At 34.7% G+C, this 19,104-nt stretch overlaps 1 protein-coding gene across 2 annotated transcripts in view; it reads right to left on the bottom strand.

Moving 5' to 3' along the window:
• Positions 1 to 418: 418 nt before the first annotated feature.
• LOC120541615 (RNA-binding protein 5-like) overlaps positions 419 to 19,104 on the bottom strand; it is a 31,814-nt gene continuing 13,128 nt past the window's right edge. The window contains exons 10-24 of one of the 2 annotated variants that reach the window (XM_039773411.1): positions 17,397 to 17,557; positions 14,953 to 15,050; positions 11,141 to 11,228; positions 7,355 to 7,400; positions 6,601 to 6,665; positions 5,075 to 5,147; positions 4,155 to 4,246; positions 3,851 to 4,018; positions 3,586 to 3,738; positions 2,853 to 2,933; positions 2,368 to 2,556; positions 2,150 to 2,224; positions 1,514 to 1,611; positions 1,275 to 1,404; positions 419 to 1,037 (exon numbers count right to left, since the gene is read on the bottom strand). In XM_039773411.1, coding sequence (XP_039629345.1) covers positions 900 to 1,037; positions 1,275 to 1,404; positions 1,514 to 1,611; positions 2,150 to 2,224; positions 2,368 to 2,556; positions 2,853 to 2,933; positions 3,586 to 3,738; positions 3,851 to 4,018; positions 4,155 to 4,246; positions 5,075 to 5,147; positions 6,601 to 6,665; positions 7,355 to 7,400; positions 11,141 to 11,228; positions 14,953 to 15,050; positions 17,397 to 17,557 — 1,655 coding nt within the window. In that variant the 3' untranslated portion in view covers positions 419 to 899. The remainder of the gene's footprint in view (positions 1,038 to 1,274; positions 1,405 to 1,513; positions 1,612 to 2,149; positions 2,225 to 2,367; positions 2,557 to 2,852; positions 2,934 to 3,585; positions 3,739 to 3,850; positions 4,019 to 4,154; positions 4,247 to 5,074; positions 5,148 to 6,600; positions 6,666 to 7,354; positions 7,401 to 11,140; positions 11,229 to 14,952; positions 15,051 to 17,396; positions 17,558 to 19,104) is intronic. The other variant, XM_039773412.1, reaches the window with a different exon arrangement.

Below are 19,104 nucleotides of genomic sequence, written 5' to 3'. Positions count from 1 at the left end.
TGCAGCCTTTGACACTTGGGTCAGACATGACATTCTACTGTCCAGAATGGAGAACATGCTGGGTATCTCTGGCACTGCCCTCCAGTGGTTCAAGTCCTACCTGACTGATAGACAAGAGTTTGTTAGTCTTGGCAACAGCAGGTCCAGCTCAGCGCCAGTCATACAAGGAGCTCCTCAGGGCTCTGTCCTCAGCCCTCTTCTCTTCTGTATTTATATGCTTCCTCTTGGCCATATTATTCGTAGCTATGGACAGGGTTATCATTTTTATGCAGACGACACTCAACTCTACTTCAATATCAAAAGTGCAACTTCAGAGTTTTCTCAGCTCACAGCCTGCCTTAGTAAAAATTAAATCCTGGATGGAGCAGAACTCTTTAATTAAAAATTAAATTGAAGGGAACAAATGAGACAAGACCAACAGGGTAATGTTTCATGTATTCTACCATAAAAGGTACAATAAAACCCCTTAGAACAGAATAAAAACTGACAAAAAGGTTGAAAAGAACTTAAGGGAAAAAAATAAACTTTATATACAAAATTCACAATTACATTCCTTCAGCATTACATTTTCGGTACAGCAAAACAGCCTTTCCAGTCCATAGGATTTTCACATTTTGAAAACAATGTGGATCAATATTTTGCCATAGAAATAACCAGTTGGTAACATGTTTGGTCTTTCACCTCATGCTGTATACTGTGTGCAATTGCTGGTAAAAGTTCAAGTAGGCCAAAAGAATGTATTTTTCTTAAGTTTTGTAAATGTCAGACTCAAGAACAGCTCTAGCTGTGCTCCAGTCTGCTTAAACAGCCGAGTTTACAAAACTTGATTAAGTCACTGAAAAGGTCTCTGACATGAAATACTCCATGATCAGATGCTTAAAAGGTATAAAGAATTGTGGTCACTCCAATTCCTCAAAACGAGCAAACATTGCTTTCCGCACAGCATCCTTGTAGGTATCGGCTGCTGCTGCTGCTGCTGCTGCACCATAAGCGCTACCTTTTGAGCCAAGGCCAGCCCCTCTCATCCGTAACTGTGCCTGAAAAAGTAATAGAATAATGTCAAATTATCCACCAAGACTCTAGTCAAAAGGATATTCTCATTCAGACTCAATACAATGATGAAACTATTCAGTTATAGAAATTTTTCAAAAACAAAATGACAAAGAATGAATGTCTAAGGGACTCCACACACACACACACACACACACACACACAAAAGAAAAAACAAACACGTACTGCCTTGTGCTCAAATTCAAATTAGGACTGGAACAAACCTCAATAGGAGCGGTAATCCCCTGTTGATTTCTACCAAGCCCCTTGCCTTCCTGCCACCCCATGGCTTGCAACATTTTGCTGCCAATGTTGTCACTATTTAAGCCATTCTTTGTGGGCTGTTCATAGTCACTATAAAAAAAAATTAAAAAAAAAAGTGTATAAGCAATGGTTTAAATCTGCATTTAATCATAAATAAAGCACATAAAATAGTGCAACAGTTACTTGACTCTAAACTCACACAACTGGCTCATTTTTCTTCTTCTTTTTTTTCGGTTCAGGAGGTTCTGGAACACCATACTTTTCTCTTCTTTCAGCAGCTCTGTCTCTGTATTTCATCTATACATATAAAAGACAAATCACACCAAACAAAACTTTTACACAACAGTCTCCACATTTTTAAACAGATCTAGCCAACTATATTCAAGCAGAGGTCCCACTGCCACACTGCGCTACTCCAACAGGGCTCAGTGCCCAATCTTGCAGTATAAACTTCAGTGTGCATGTCTCTGTGTAGCAATGACATGGTCCCTGCACGTCACGGAGATGCAAGGGTTTAAGTTAGTAATTTGCGATGTAACATGACAAGGAATTGTGCATGTTAAAATTAAAAGCTTTATATGGTACAGCTACACATACAAGTGTCAAGAATCCACAGATAACAGATTTCTACAGATATATGGTGTGTTCATTGCTTTTATTACAAATTAAGTATTTGTACAGTAGGTATAGGTGTCACTCCTAACAATGGCTAAAGAAAGCATAAGCAAGGTACCCCAGACATATGCATTTGAAATAATAATAAAAGTTGGTATCAACTAACTAAAAAAATACACGCCCTTATGAGGTCTATTCTGTAAATTGAAATAACACCCACCTCTCTCTCTCTCCTTTCTAATTCTTCCAACTCCCCTTCCGTCAGCTTGGACCTTTTATATACTTCAAGGTTTTGCTGGTAAAATAAATACAATCAATACATGAGCTACCACACATAATTAAGCATCTACCAATTTAATATCCTAGAAAGCATAAGCATTTTCTCATTTTCTCCATTTTATTTTACTTTGTTTAATCTTAAACAATATATTCTTATACCTTATGAAGGTCTGACAGTTGCTGATGCCTGACGAGTGTCTCTTTGTTTGGAAATTGCCTTCGACACAACAAACAAACCATTTTCTTCCAGTCTGTCAATTTGTCTAAAAAACTGTCTCGCTTCTCTATATCAGGTTCCTCTGGATCACTGTCCCCATGATATGCAGCTACGAGCCCACATTGAGCAAACTTAGGAGAAAGAAAAAGTAGGGGGGAAAAAAATCTAATTTATTTCTCAAGCGGTCATCTGTGTTAAATAAAATTTAGTAAAAGCATTGTATATATAATTAGAAACTTGTCAAGACAGAATAAGAAAATAATGTATTTATATTAAAGTTACACAAAATAAAATGATGCCATGACATTCTTAATGCATATTTATTAATAAATACATTCTTGAACTGTGTTGCTTTAAAAAAAAACCTTAGGTAACAAATAAAAATCCACATTGAAAACAAGAGAAACAATTCTCATTATGGCTTTACCTTTATTGATTGAAATGAGTTATCTTCGACATCACTGTTGTCTAATTCATATCTTAGCTCTTCCCTCTCCATGCTTATCTGCTGTGGTTTGAAAAGAGAAAATTAGAAGATTAATTACTCGTACATTCACGTAACTGTAGTAGGCAAACTTACTATCGTCTATTTCATAAAAGTAATGACTACAAACATTGATACATGAATATATAAAAAAGAAAAACTTATTATGGAAGCTTACAAAGTTGCAGTGTTTCAATTTGCTTAATCACTTATGATTACATTATATATAGTATATCCCAAAACTAAGACTAGGACTTTCATGTTTTGAGAAACAAACAGCAGCACTGGTAGATAAAGCTCACTTTGAATTCCACTTTGTATATGACCATTATCGGGCATTGCCAACGTGTTACACAACAACAAGGTGATAGAAACTTAAACAAAAAAAAAAAAAAAACTTAGCTAAACTTGAACAGCAGAAACATTCTAAAATGAACATTTTAAAGTTACAAATCTTGACTCTTCGTCAAAAACTGGTTAATTTGTCAAAAGATCAACTGTCCAGCTGCCTTACTGTGCCAAGAAATGTCTGTATAGTCAGTTAAACCAGGCATTCAGAAAAAAATGAATGCATAAATGAATGAAAAAAATATCCACTGCCCTATCTTTTGCACCTGAGAAATAAGAAAATGTTAAATAAACGTTTTAGGCCCTCCAAGTAAGACGACTTATTTACCTTTTTTTCAAAGATACTGTAGGCTGTGTCTGCAGCAGGAGATTCAATGATAGCCTCTTCTTCTTTGGGGAAGTTTATAAGCTGCAAGCTGTTTCTCAAACTTTCCTTCTGCTTGTTTAAACTTTTTGCCCACCTTTCCATATCTTTCGCAATCTTTAATGAAAACAGGACATATTTTATTATTAATCACATTATACTGGACTCTAAAACTGATGCTGGCATTTATTTTATTCATAGGATAAAGACCAAAAATAAATTAACTAACCTGCTGTGCTGTCTTGGTCTTCGGCTTCTCTTTCTTTTCCTTGGCTTCTTTGTTTGATGCTAATGTTGAGGTATTCTGCTTCTCATTTGAGGTATCTGTGACACAGACATATGTCTGTGTGACACTGTCCCAGTAAAGGTATTGTTGTGTTTGTGAATTGTAATAATACTGGAAAAAAAAATGGACTGTTGTAATGCTGAAATGCGAATGAAGTTACTAAACAGGAACTCCTTTGCATATAGATGAAGTCAGTACAACTGTACAAATGCCAAGGGAAAATATTGGTTTACCCATTTTCTTTTACCTGTGTTTTAGGGTCATAAGAATATCCTGTCTGTGGGTCATAATAATATCCTGTAGCCTCATCATACTGGTAACTGGAAGTGTCTGGAGCAGCTATAAATCAAAAACAAGAAAAAGTTTCCTATTTTAGATGGTAAAATAAAGAAAAATCATAAAACCATAAGCTTACCAAGGTTCACAATGATGATTATTCTTGTAGTAAGAATTTTATCCAGAGCTCTTCGATTTTTTTCCCCCCACATCCCTAATTTTTTTAGTGTGAAAGTGTATTTAATATATAATTTTTCACTGTGAAAGTGTATTTAATATAGCCTGGTGGGGATGTTCATGAGTGAGACCAAGAATGTGCTAAGCATCACATCTAGAGCCAGTTTCTGCATTAATGTACATTCTGAAATTGACACCACATAAATTTAATGCAGTGAAAAAAGAAAAACAACAGATAAGTTTTGATCTAATGAGCTGGAAAACTTTTCAGTACTATAATGCTAAAATTCTGAGCTAATGCAAATATCGGAGTCGATGCTTCTCTACAACTTCAGTATTCTTTGCACGTTCAAGTATATTTAAAAACTTGAACCCAATCACTTCCTGCCAGTTTATACAGATATGTTTGTCATATACAGTCTTAACTTTTTTTAATTTTTAGATTTTGATCATGGCTCAATTCATGTTTTTATGAAAATATTTTAACAGCAAAAATCAACACAAGAAAAGAATATTTTGCCAGGTATGCGCAAATGAAAAATACAGTTGGGTGGCGGTTCTTTTACTCTAGCGCAAGTATAGTTGTACATTACGATAAACAGTGATATTAAAGTAACAAATCTAACCCAAAGAAAAGTATATATTCAAATCAAGTCTAATGCATTTTTGTTTAAATAAATGTAACTTCTGGAGTGAAGTAAACAAGTAACTTACCATATCCATTCTGAGTGTCAGTTTCTTGTGTTGCAGATTCCTGGGAAACTGGAGACTGAACAGCCTCTGGAGTCTGAATGAGGGTTAAAAATAAACCAATACATAAAGTTACAAACCTCTAAAAAGTAACTCATGTAGGTAAGCGAGATACCAAATATGCTAAAATTTCAACATTATAAAACTTATAAATCACTGGCACAGCTCTTCCTGTATTTCTACATCTAAGTGAAAGGTCTTTTAGGCTAGAAACAACTAGTGTTGAAATCTCTCCTTAGGACTGTGTTAAAATGTCAATCCTCAAGGAAGAAAATGCATTTTAGATCACTTATATATACTGTAGATCACTTATATATAATTTTATTCTCCAATGAGTTTTGGTGTAAAGTGGAGGTCAACATTACTAGCATCCTTGCATTTTAGGTATAAAAGAAGTAGGCAGTAAAACAGCTTCAGTCAAAATACTTTGCATCAAAAGATAGCTAAAGATACTGAACATCATATACAGTGTACCTAAAATCCAAGTTTGGCAATAATGATGACCATATACACTGATAACAGATCAACTGTTTGCCAACTATACAACGCTAATTTTTTTTCTTAGTAAGCTATTTCTAGATATTATATTCTTTGCTCCTAACCAAATATGAGTGGTAATAACAAACAACATTCTTTCTATTAAAAAAAATAAATAAATACAAACATGCATCAGCATTCTCTGAAAAGTCAGCAAAAAGAAACATAAAATATAGAGATGTCCGATTACTAGTAATGGTACAAAATTTAAACTGGCAGTCATCAAGAGCAGCCAATCCCACCATATTCACCCATGAGTGAAAGAATCCTGAACTCCTCTCCAACACCAGGATAACAACAAAGGGTCTAAAAGCATTTCTTCCAAGAATCAGTGTCAAAGTGTTTCAGTGCAGTGGGACAAAGAGATTGACTAAACTTTGTTTTGCATGATGTATGGCTCTCTGATCAAATATCCCCACCTTCGACTTGCTTATTCTAGATGAACAATCCAAAAGTCTTATCTATATTCTTTCATTGCTGTTAATTACATTTAAAAAAAATTAGTTCTTTAAATTTTCCACCCATCCTCACATAAAAAGTTGATTAAGAATTCTTAGTAACTACATTGCTCAGTCTCTCTTATTTGCCAAATAACCAATAATCACTGTATGTTCAAAACATTCTCAGTTTTGCAGTTTACATATTTTTCCTATTAATAATGTGTGATCTCAAAGTATTTTTGCAAAGGTACACTTTTACCACAAAAAACAATGTCATATATTTGCAAGCTTTTAATTCCTTTATGGCCATAGAACATTTTGAAAAATGCAAAGGCACAGAAGATGTTCAGAAACAGAAATTTAAACCTAGCTTACTAATAAATGTAAAAGAGCATTATAGGTTAAAGATAGGACCACACTTTTATAGAGGTATGTCTACATTCTTACTAGGGACCATATATGCACGAGCAGTTCATTTAAAGTCAGTATTGTTTAACCATGCATAAACGCTACCTGGGAAGTTATTTGTAGCTGTTGATGTTGAGGATAGATCTGTGGACTCTGAGAAACAGTAACAGCTGTGGAAGAAATATCAGAGTTTAATACTAGTAATTCTACAAGGTTTCAAATAATTTACTTTCAAACCTTAAGACTATGCTTCATAAATGAAGAAAATTACAAAGATGCTAATCACATTTGTGTCCCTATTCCTTACTTCCGAGAGTTCAACAATCTGATCATGATATCTAAATCAGATAATCGACACGTAAATCTTTTATTTGACAATTTGCATTTACCAATTAACCTAACAAACAAAGATCAAGTGGGAGGAAAATCCATGCAAACATAAGGCCAAGTTGAAAATTTCACTATGACAATGTCTGGGTACTGGTTTTGAACCCAAGACACCAGATCTGTTTGGCAGAATTGCTAACTATTGTGCCACCATGAATTCTGCAAAACATTTACAGTGAACTTAAAAAGGAAAACCTTGCTCCCCTACGCTCATCATCTGGAAGGGATTCTCAGATGGAAGAACTTTCAAGCAGCACTGCTGAACAGTGGAATTTAGGGTGCAACTGTCTACACTTTGTCCCTGACAAAAGCTTGTAAACTGGTTACGATTGTTATATTAATATAGCTAGAAATATAAATGATATTCATAACGCACATCTATTGATGTTAATAAGTATATAACAGTAAAACAAATTAAATGTCTAACAATTACCCAATATAAAATGTTAATTTTTAGCCACACTACATTTACCTGATTGTTGATAATTAGACTGGTATTCCTGTGCATATGACTGAGACTAGAAAAAAACAAATTAAGAAATAACCAACAGTTTCAAATTTTGGGAAAAACTTTAACAAAATTCAACAATTTCAAGGGGTTTTCTCATTGATTTATGAACATGTTTGACATCAGCAGACATTCTTTAGAAAGTAATTGGTTATTTAAAAACACAAGAATACATGAAATTGCTTAAAGTTCAGAAATGCCATTAACCTCCTTAACGTTACACCCGAGCGTCACTTCAACTATAAAAACAGTGTTTAAAGTGTTAGTGCCAAGTATCACTCTGGTAACTGTACAGACACATTTCATGTAAGCATTAGACCCGAGGATTACGTGGGATATAAAAAAAAAATGTTAGCCCCATGCATTACTCGGGCAACAGTATAGGCATGTCTTGCATAAGCATCAGGCCTGAGCATTACCTGGGCAAAGGTGTAGGTGCATCTTCTCCTAGCCTCATAATGGTGTCTCGTAAGAAACGTTTTTCACACTCCTGACAGTGATACAAGCAGTGATGACAAAGTGCATCTGTCTTCAAGGCAGTTAAAACTGAAATGGACAGTGAAGCCCAAAACAATACTCAAAGAATCCGAACGTGAAGCTTGCGGTTGGGTTTCTTTTGACCCTGCTTCAAATAAACCAGTACCACCTCGTTTTGATTTTGTGGGGCAGCCAAGAGTAAAAGTCAATGTGGACAGCCAAGATCCATTTACTTGAAAATTATTTCTTGATGACATGATAAAAAGAATTATTGTTATGCTGAACGGTGTCGGGTAAATGATCGTACACCTAAGCAATTTTTCCATTCAAAGATATACCACATAAAAGACATTGACAGTATATACAGTATTCATCATTATTACTCATTTCGTACTATTCATTATTTGTATTATACTTTACACTTCTGACTTTGTACTTTTAGCGTTGTGGATGTTTGACAGTATATACTATATTAGCATTATTACTATTAATAATTTCATATTATTATTAACAATATTTGTATCATTATACTTTATTTACACTTCTGACTTTGTACTTAGTGTTTTGCACATTTTAAAGCAGAAAGATGAGATTTAATAAAAATGTCCTTTTTCAAGCCGAAAAAATGTAATGCTTTTTATGTGTTTTTGAGAAATATGTAACATTAAGGAGGTTAATATTGCTTCAATTCATTCATATTTATTAATAGTTGCTACAACAATATATGTAACAATATATCAATTTTACTGAATCAAATACTACAAATATATACAGTCATATGAAAAAGTTTGGGAACCCCTCTCAGCCTGCATAATAATTAACTCTCCTTTCAACAAAAAAGATAACAGTGGTATGTCTTTCATTTCCTAGGAACATCTGAGTACTGAGGTGTTTTCCGAACAAAGATTTTTAGTGAAGCAGTATTTAGTTGTATGAAATTAAATCAAATGTGAAAAACTGGCTGTGCAAAAATGTAGGTCCCCTTGTCATTTTGCTGATTTGAATGCCTGTCACTGCTCAATACTGATTACTTACAACACCAAATTGGTTGAATTAGCTTGTTTAGCCTTGAACTTCATAGACAGGAGTGTCCAATCATGAGAAAAGGTATTTAAGGTGGTCAATTGCAAGTAGTGCTTCCCTGTGACTCTCCTCTGAAGAGTGACAGCATGGGATCCTCAAAGCAACTCTCAAAAGATCTGAAAACAAAGATTGTTCAGTCTCATGTTTTTGGTGAAGGCTACAAAAAGCGATCTCAGAGGTTTAAACTGTCAGTTTCAAGTGTAAGGAATGGAATCAGGAAATGGAAGGCCACAGGCACAGTTGCTGTTAAACCAACCCAGGTCTGGCAGGCCAAGAAAAATACAGGAGCAGCATATGCGCAGGATTGTGAGAATGGTTACAGACAACCCACAGATCACTGCCAAAGACCTGCAAGAACATCTCGCTGCAGATGGTGTATCTGTACATCGTTCTACAGTTCAGTGCAATTTGCACAAGGAAAATCTGTATGGCAGGGTGATGAGAAAGAAGCCCTTTCTGCACTCACGCCACAAACAGAGTCGCTTGTTGTATGCAAATCCTCATATCGACAAGCCAGATTCATTTTGGAACAAAGTGCTTTGGACTGATGAGACAAAAATGGAGTTCTTTGGTCAGAACAAAAAGCGCTTTACATGGTGGAAGAAGAACACCGCATTCCAAGAGAAACACCTGCTACCTACTGTCAAATTTGGTGGAGGTTGCATAATGCTGTGGGGCTGTGTGGTTAGTTCAGGGACTGGAGCCCTTGTTAAAGTCGACGGTCGGATCAATTCAACCCAACATCAACAAGTTCTTCAGGATAATGTTCAAGCATCAGTCACAAAGTTGAAGTTATGCAGGGGTTGGATATTCCAACAAGACAATGACCCAAAACACAGTTCGAAATCTACAAAGGCATTCATGCAGAGGGAGAAGTACAATGTTCTGGAATGGCCGTCACAGTCCCCTGACTTGAATATCATCGAAAATCTACGGGATGATTTGAAGCAGGCTGTCCATGCTCGGCAGCCATCAAATTGAACTGAACTGGAGAGATTTTGTATGGAAGAATGGTCAACAATACCTCCATTCAGAATCCAGACACTCATCAAAAGCTATAGGAGGCGTCTAGAGGCTGTTATATTTGCATAAGGAGGCTCAACTAAGTACCGATGTAATATCTCTGTTGGGGTGCCCATATTTATGCACCTGTCTAATTTTGTTATGATGCATATTTTCTGTTAATCCAATAAACTTAATGTCACTGCTGAAATCCTACTGTTTCCATAAGGCATGTCAGATATTAAAAGGAAGTTGCTACTTTGAAAGCTCAGCCAATGATAAACAAAAATCCAAAGAATTAAGAGGGGTTCCCAAACTTTTTCATATGACTGTACAATCATTTGTATTTACACTATGGATTAATTCCCTAATTTTATTGAAAAACAAGATCCCACAATGAAACTGTGTTCTTTGTGAAGCACTGAAATTCAAAATCATTTTTATGTGACTTTTTTTTAGAAAATAAATTCAAGAGCATACAAGAAATATGGTATTTGAACAATTTCATTAATCAATCAATTAATATTCTAGAGTCACTTTCTGCAGCAACAACAGAGTTTTAAGTCTTTACTATAGAAATGTCCCAGCTTTGAACAGATTAGGTCCATTTTTGTGTCCTATAATTGCTATAAACTCTCACAGATTCTCATTCACATTGAGATCAGAGCTTGATTGGGCCATTGTAGAACATTCACCATCTTTGTGTCTGAGCCACTTCAAATTTTATCATGACAATATGTTTTGGAGCTTTGGTTGAAAGGTCATCTTTCCCCAGAACAAGCTTTGTCAACAGTTCTTCCTTCTATTTTAACCAGATGTCCAGTTTCTCTGCTTTTCACACAGCTTTTTTTAATAAAAAGATTTTTAATAAACAATACCATATTAAAAACTAATTATGAATTTCAGTACTTAAAAAAATAGAACAAAATTTCAGTGTAGTATTTGTTATCAAGTATAATTACAGAATTGGTCAAGGGTCCAATTTCATTTGCAATACACTGTTTATCTGCAGAAATATTGCTTTTAGTAAGACAGGTATAAAGAGACATAAAATACTGGACATTTTGAAAGATGAGCCAGTTATAGCCATGGCCACTATAACATCCTATTTTTAAGAAAACCTGGTAAGAAAATGAAATGGTAATTCCAAAGAATTGTGTGTAACACAAGTAATTTGTGTATTATTACCTCACTGGGTGACCACTGCGCTGCAGCAATTGCTGTACTGGCCATTGTTAAAGACAGATTGCGATTTCCATCTGAAGGAGTGAAATCCCTGCAAGCCAGATTGACAGTTTTATCTGAAACCTTCAGGATCTAAAAGAACACGCAAGCTACCTTCCTAATCAGAAAATGTATTGTACACTGTTTATTACTAAACACCATTTTTTATTCCTTAACATGTCTCTAATTGTTTTACATGCCTTACCTGTTTCTTTCAAAGTCAGAATTTATGTTCAAATCCATTCACAGTTTGAAAGCATCCAAGCAATTGAAAATACTAAGATTCTGGAAAAGGATGCTGAACAGAAGCAAAGGTTTGCTATTATCTAAAATATGTGATATAAAGGGTTATTATCTTAAATTTAGCATATACAGTTAATAAATTGTTGTATTTGAAAAGTGCAATTGCTCCAAAATTTCTGAATGACTGTTTTCAGCTATATTTGAACAGCTTCTTCCTTAGGCATCTTTCTTTGGTAATATACATAATAAATACAATGCTATAAATATTATGTATTTCATGTAATCAACAGGGGACATCTTTTCCAATGCCTCCAATTTATCTTCACAGTAATAATCCAGACCTACAGTTTACTAAGAGCATGCTAACCTCAGTACTGTAATAAGTACATTCTACACAGTAAAGAGATGGCCAAAAATGTTTTACTGCTATAAACTTTGTTTTCCACCTGCTACGAAAAACTACAATTTTAATAACAGCCACAGCAAAACTAAAGGGCTCTGTTATATCTAAAAGGCTATACACCACCAAGGGTAGGATTCAGGCTATATGTAAAAGTTCAATATTAAAGTAAATGTACCCATAACAATAGTCTTTTTTTTTTGTTTTGTTTTGTATAGTGCTCATCACCGAGTGCAGGAAGATCGCTGTGACAGGTTCTCAGGTAAAATGCAAAAAGGACCTTTACAAATTACTAGTTATTTAATTAGTACACATCAGATATACTGTGAAAGCTTAAAAAAAAAAAACTTTTTTGAAACAGATTTAAAAAATATTATCCATTTGTAAATGTGCATTATCCTACTCTGGATTTTCTTTTGAGGAGTGGTATGATACAAGATATTATTCCACGTATACTTTGTTCCGTTTTCTTTCCTTTTTTAGGTGTTTTCCTACGCAGTAGCCACTAGTCTGGCCACTACTTCCACACCTCAAAAAATTAAAAAATAGAAAAGTCAGAAAATAAAAAGTCTGGATGTTGGAAGTGATGAAGAAAAATTAACAAACACACTAAAAATAACTGGACTGCCACAACTAGGGCAGGTTTTATTTTTTATAGTATTAAAAAGTACATCTCCAAGTCAGTGTGAGAGACCTAGTTATATTTTTTAGTTTAGTTTTAAACAAAATAAAGTGCCAGTTTATTTCACAGCCACTATGACACCCTTCAGGCCTACAAAATAATAAAGATGCACTACATTTCATTATTATCATTGAAATGTCACTGTGGCGTGATGGCTGCACATACAAAGTTGAGCACACAGCCTAATTTCTTACTTGTGATTTACTTTACCAAACAAGCAGTAACTAGCAGTGCTGGTAACCCTTAACCTTCCAATATCTTTCATGCCACAGATCCACAGTTCTGTATATGAAATACTCCTCTTTACTCCCCTCAATATTTCTCAGAAGTTGTATAGATACTATTCTTGTGGTTCAAATTTATATTTCTTCCACATTTCAAAATATGTAAAGTGTTGTGAAAATGTTTTATATTTTGTTTGGATGAATTTGTCTGTAATATATTAGGAAGACATAGCATGTACTGATGATGCATGGGTATTTTCAAACGTCGTGGTAATCTGAATGCACTACTCTTAGAAGTGCCACAGCAGACATCAATAGGCATTGTGTTTACAAATTTTTAAGTAGTTCATCATTGTATCATGGTCCAATCCTTCCTTGACGTTTCCTAAATTGCTGCACTACATATGCCAATATTATAAGTGCATGGGAAGAAAAAAGAAAAAAACAAAACAAAAAACATCTGCCACAAGCAATGCCACTGAACCCTGATAACTAGTTGTGAATCTCTGCTCAACTCCTCCAGCTCACACTTGACCACATTTGTATATTCTTTTTACCTTGACAAATCCTCCCCTTCCTAATACTATTGTTTCCCAAATGTGAGTGACTGTTTGTAGATAATTAAATAATAATCCCTGAAAAGATTTCACACTTCTACTCAGGGCTGTGGAGTTGGAGTTGAGGAGTCAGACAATTTTGGGTACCTAAGGTCGGAGTCAGCAAAAATGTACCGACTCCTAATAAGTTTAAATTGTTATGAAAAAAATATATACAAGTTCAAATGTCCCATTTCACAAACAATAGTCCTAATTAAGTACTTCTCCGATATAAGAATAAAGCCCAGTGCATAGTTGTGTTACTGCTAGTGTGAATTTCAGATGAGCTATTATACAACCTGACATTCACATATTGCAATCTGGATTATGGTACATTACAAAAAGTGTTTTCATTTTATTTCAGATATAATGCGTTTAATAAGTTCATTTGAGTGTAAACAAGTGTAATGATGTAGGTGAGGTGTACGCTATGGCCTAATGCATGCTCAGGGGTTCTTGTCTTTTGTTTAAACTGGCCAATATGATAGAGAGTCAGCTTCCTAGCCAGTAGTTCTGTGGTTAAATTACGTGTATGTTGCCATCCTTCAATCAACATGGAAAATAAATTTGCATATTAAATACAGAGGAGTTGGAGTTAGAAGTACCGGAAACTAAGGAGTCAGAGTCAAAGGATTTATCTACCGACTCCACAGCCCTGTTTATAATCACTCACATTGTTTCACTGCGCGCGATGAAACAAATAGACACTTCGAAAAGAACTGCTGGTGCTCTAGTTATTTCAGTTAAGTAAACACAATGACTTTAAACTCTCTTGAAAAGGCAAGAATGTTTTTCAAACAACAAAATATGCAGTAAGTATCTACTTGACGAGATGGAAATGTAAACGTGAGATAACACTGGACTGAGCAAGCTGCAAGTGACAGCACAGCCATCACTCAAAATGATTTCACAGGCACAGCAGACCTCACAATGTATACAAATGTGACAAAAAAAATAAATGGTGTGCTTTCTTTGTAAAGATGAAAGGACCTGAAGTAGCATGGTGCCTGGCTGTGAATGAGGCACCTTTTAAAAAGGGGAAAAGATTCAAGAACAACTACTGTATAATGAAAATGCTGGTGCACATAATGAATCACAAAACACACATACTGAATGACATACATACATACATAATGGTTTGGTAGAGACAAGTAAAGAAAGATGAGTGTTTATTTTCTCATTTGCATAAATTGTTAGTTACAGAGTGTCTGCTAAACTGATCTTTCCTGAGCAATATACCAGCAAAACAGACAATGATATTAAGTAAATGACTGACATTGCTCTACAATTCTCCTAGGAATTTAAATGATAAAATGTATTGAATATCTAAATACATTTTATACTTTCAAACTAATTTAGGCTCTAACTGTACATATGACAACATTTTCTAGCCTGTTGTTTAAATGTCTCAACTGAAAAAGGCAAGATAAGTTTGAGTGCCTAAATGAAAACTCCTAGAAAAAGTCAGGAAAAGAAGTTTCTCTACTAAATAGTTAAAACCAAGATCATTATTTACTGTCATGGTACCATATCATGAAGTTAACTATACTGAAGTAAAAAAAAAAAAAAACAGGTTGCAGTCATATAAGCTGCTACATCTTATACAAAGAAATATAAAGCAAAAAACTTACTTTCTTGGAGTTTTTGCATATTCTGCTCCAATTGTTTTCCCATCAAGTACCAATGGAGGTTGAAGTCCTTGCAGGGTTACAAGGAGCAACGATGCTTCCTAAGAAAAGTTAAAAAAGGAACTTTTATTAAATTTTAACACAAATGAAAACTCTGTTGAGTGTCATGTACTGTCAAAGATTGGGACCAATTAAAAAAAAGGGGATACACATACTAATTTTAAAAGACATGATGTCACAGAAGGATGTTATACCCCCATCATCTAAACTAATGATTTAAACGATAAGTTCGATATAGATTTTTTTTTTTTATTTGAAATTGATACCGAGTCCGAAATGATTTAGTCATGGTAATGTTGGTAACAAATGAGCGTTCTGCTTTGACAGTAAAACAGGTGGAACCAAAATTTTAATTTTATAGTAAATTTCTTATACCATGACACTGAAAGTTGAAACTAGAAAGATATTGGAATTTCCTTTGTAAAAGACCATCCCCTTTTATTGTATTTTAGTTATGGCATCAGACTCCAGTCTACCGTATACTGAGAGAGGAGTTCCAAGATAAGATGATTTCACTTTTGAAAATGAAATACAGCTGAAATGGACTAAACCAAACTTGCAAACAAAAAACATTTAAAAGTTTACTTTTTCCTAGCCGTTATGAACAGAATCAAGTAACAATGCCATTCTGTTGCCAAAGAACCTAAACATCTGCCTAAGAGCGGGTCATGCCTCCCTTAAAGCTTCAGCACACAGAGAAACAAGCTAAAGTACCAGTTCATTCAGACATGTGACTCATCAACCTTTCACCAGCTTTGCTCAGAACAAAGAAAAAGCAGAGTAACAATAAACTGTTCCATAAATGCACCTTTTTGATGGAAAATACATGTTTGTTACCCGCATTAATGTGTAACAGTGTCTGCAGAAACATTCAGTTATACATCAAAAACAAAAAAGGGGGGCACTGAAACCCTTCTGTATTCTTTTTAAGAGATTAATGCTATTCTAAAGATATTGTTAAAAACAAATGGTTGCAGGAATTCTGGAAACTTGAAGGTAACCAGATAAGAAAATATATCAAATTGTTTAATATTTGGGCCATTCTGATGAAAAGACAGACAAATGCATTCTCACTGCAGAGACAGCATCCTGAAATATGCTTAGATATGATGTCCAGAGTAAACAGACAGCAAAATAGATTATTATGTGTGCCCAAGTTATAGATTTTTTTTGTAAACAAGAAATAACATTGGGACTTGCAGTTTCAGTCATAAAAGCTTTTCATATTCAAATTTAGCAAAGAAAACCATTCAAAGATCTTAGTTTCTTATAAATTAATTGCAGTAGAACCGCATGCTTGCTAATTTTACACACAACCTATTGGAGCCAAACAGCACAACTCTGAGAACGAAAAGTAGAAATGAACATGATATGCTACCAGTTCATTAATGGTCTACAAATAAAGTGTACAAATTAAAATCCCCTTTAAATCTTCCAGTTTTACAAACAGCGCATCGTAACGCCTATCTACCCAGACACAACTATGTACTAGCAAGAAAGACGCCCAACGTAAGGTTGAGGGGGAATACATGCTCTCCATAGGTTGTTATAAATTCTGTTAATATACTAGATACTCTGGAAAGGTATTGGGCAGAGACACCAATATAGGAGGTAGAAAGCTACAACCCAAACAGAAATGTATAATGTTCTAGAACAGGGGTTCTTAACCGGAGGTCCATGGACCTGATGAGATGGGTCTCTGAGGGTCAGATAAAAATTAACATTTATATTCATTATATAGCCCGGTACAGCTGATTTAGATTAGATGTAGTAGTAAATGTAGTAGTAGATCTGTTTTAATTTGCACAAGAGGATTGTATTTCATAATTATAATGAGCGACCATTGCTTTTTGCATAAAAAAAGTGTTTTTTTTTATATATTGTTTTCTTTAAAAGTTTAATACTTTGTCTATGTCATATACATATGAGGCAATCAAATCTAGTATATTATATTCATTGCATGAAAATTTGTGTTTATGTGAATATTTCTGGGGAAGGGGGTCAATAGCTTTCATCAGATTCTTAAAGGGGTCCGTGACTCAAAAAAGGTTAAGAATCACTGCTCTAGAGGATATTCTGGTTAGTTTGTGTTCTCCCTAATAACTACCCAAACATGTATTAACTTTGTAAACAATCAAGCTATTCTGTACAATAGTCTGAGGTACTAAACTGTAGTTTGCTTTTTATACTGTGCTATTAGCTATAGAAAAGTACTTGCAAATAAAAGGGTAAGGTCTATCATTCATACTTTGTTCTGGAAAAGTTACATGCAGATACACCTTCACAATTAAACATCAACAACCTACGTCATACTCATTAATGGAGAGGAGTTTGAATGCATCCATCAACAAAATAAATGGAAATGGGTATAAACTGAAAAGACTTACATCAGCAGATGGTAACTGCACAAAAGCATAGCCTCTATTGTGGCCAGTTGGTCTGTCCTTGATAAGCCGAATGTTGTTTGCAGATAATTGAATATATGGAGCTAAAGCACCTATGATTGCTTCAACAGTTGTAAGAGGACCAATGTTCCTCAACAGAATGGCTGTTCAAACAGAAACAAAAGTTAGTAAAACAATATGCATTTTAATGCATGAAATGGCTGTTTAGGTCCATACATCAATCCAGTATGTACTTATTGTGCACCACACAATTCAACCAGAAAAGGCAGAAATGCCCTTTTTAATATTTAATGTAGCAAATGTTCAGTATTCTCTGAGGCAAACATACAAATCTGAGGCACTGACTTAGTTTATTTTCCTTCATTTTTTCTACTAGATAAGTATGCCATTACCCAGTGTGTATACTGTACTGTTTTAACTATGTCTCAGAGAAACCAAAAATTAAAGTGTCTATTTTCATACTAATATTTTATAGTCTCATTTCTTAGCTTGAAGCAGTTCAAGAAGAGATATAGTGGACTCATTGTGGGCTCTTGAAATCCCACAGTGGCTCAGAACTAAACTTTATATAGCAGCATATATAATAATAACTTAATAAAAATTTTATTTGTATCTTTCTATCTATCTATATCTATATGTACACATACACACACAGTATTACATATCAGTATGAGCTAGAGAAGTATACCATTATCCAGCAGATACAGTATACTGCATGGTCCCACAGGCTGATCAATAATTAAAGTGAATGTCCTTAGGACATCTTTTCCTTTATAATATATAGTGATTACATTTTCATAATATTTGTCTAATTTCTGAGAGTTAAACCTTCCAAATGAGCACACAATGGACTATTTAAATTCCACAGAGGCTCAGAACAAAATTTTACTAACACACACATGCACTAATAACTTAACCCTTAACTACTTGAACCACTTCTAATCTCATAAGTACTTGCACAGTGTACTTTCTGCACCAGTGTTAAAATGGCAATTTATATTCACACTGTGAGGTTGTAATATAAAATATTACAATCATTTTAAATTGTACATGTTTTTAAAATAATTTAATACAATATTACTGAATAGTATGACACCACCTAGAACCATCTGAAAATAAACCTGATCCACTTCTCCAGTTCTCTCTCATTCGTCACCGGCCGCACTTTCATCCACTACAGGATTTGCACATGAACCACATTTCCCTTCAGTTGCTGAATGTTCTTTGCATACAAAGTGATTGCAAGAAGAATATCTCATCATTGTCATACATATGTAAATACCCGCATGGTGTACCAAATGTACCATATGGAACTTGCGACTGTGCAGCCACTCAAAACTAGATGGAAGCATACTGGAGTAAATAAAGCTGAAGATAGATGACAGATGCTGCCGGTAGGTTCAAGTAAAATGGCGCTGGACAAAAATAAGCGAGATTGGTGTACAAAATACACCAGTGCGGGTAGTTAAGGGTCAAGGCTCATTTATAAAAAGCAAAAAAGGGAGGGAAAAAAAAAAACATTTATCAGTACAAGCTTCACTTATGTATGGACATGAAATCTTCACCTTACTTTCATATTCAAAGCCTTCTTTACACAGACATGGACAGTATTATTCACACGTTTGATAGTCTGGATTAGCCCATATCCAGCTCAGTGTTTCACCTATTGCAGGTGTTACAGCCCAAACTG

The sequence above is a fragment of the Polypterus senegalus genome, chromosome 12 (assembly GCF_016835505.1).
Source record: "Polypterus senegalus isolate Bchr_013 chromosome 12, ASM1683550v1, whole genome shotgun sequence".
Lineage (NCBI taxonomy): Eukaryota > Metazoa > Chordata > Cladistia > Polypteriformes > Polypteridae > Polypterus > Polypterus senegalus.
This window is presented reverse-complemented; position numbering and strand designations above follow the sequence as displayed.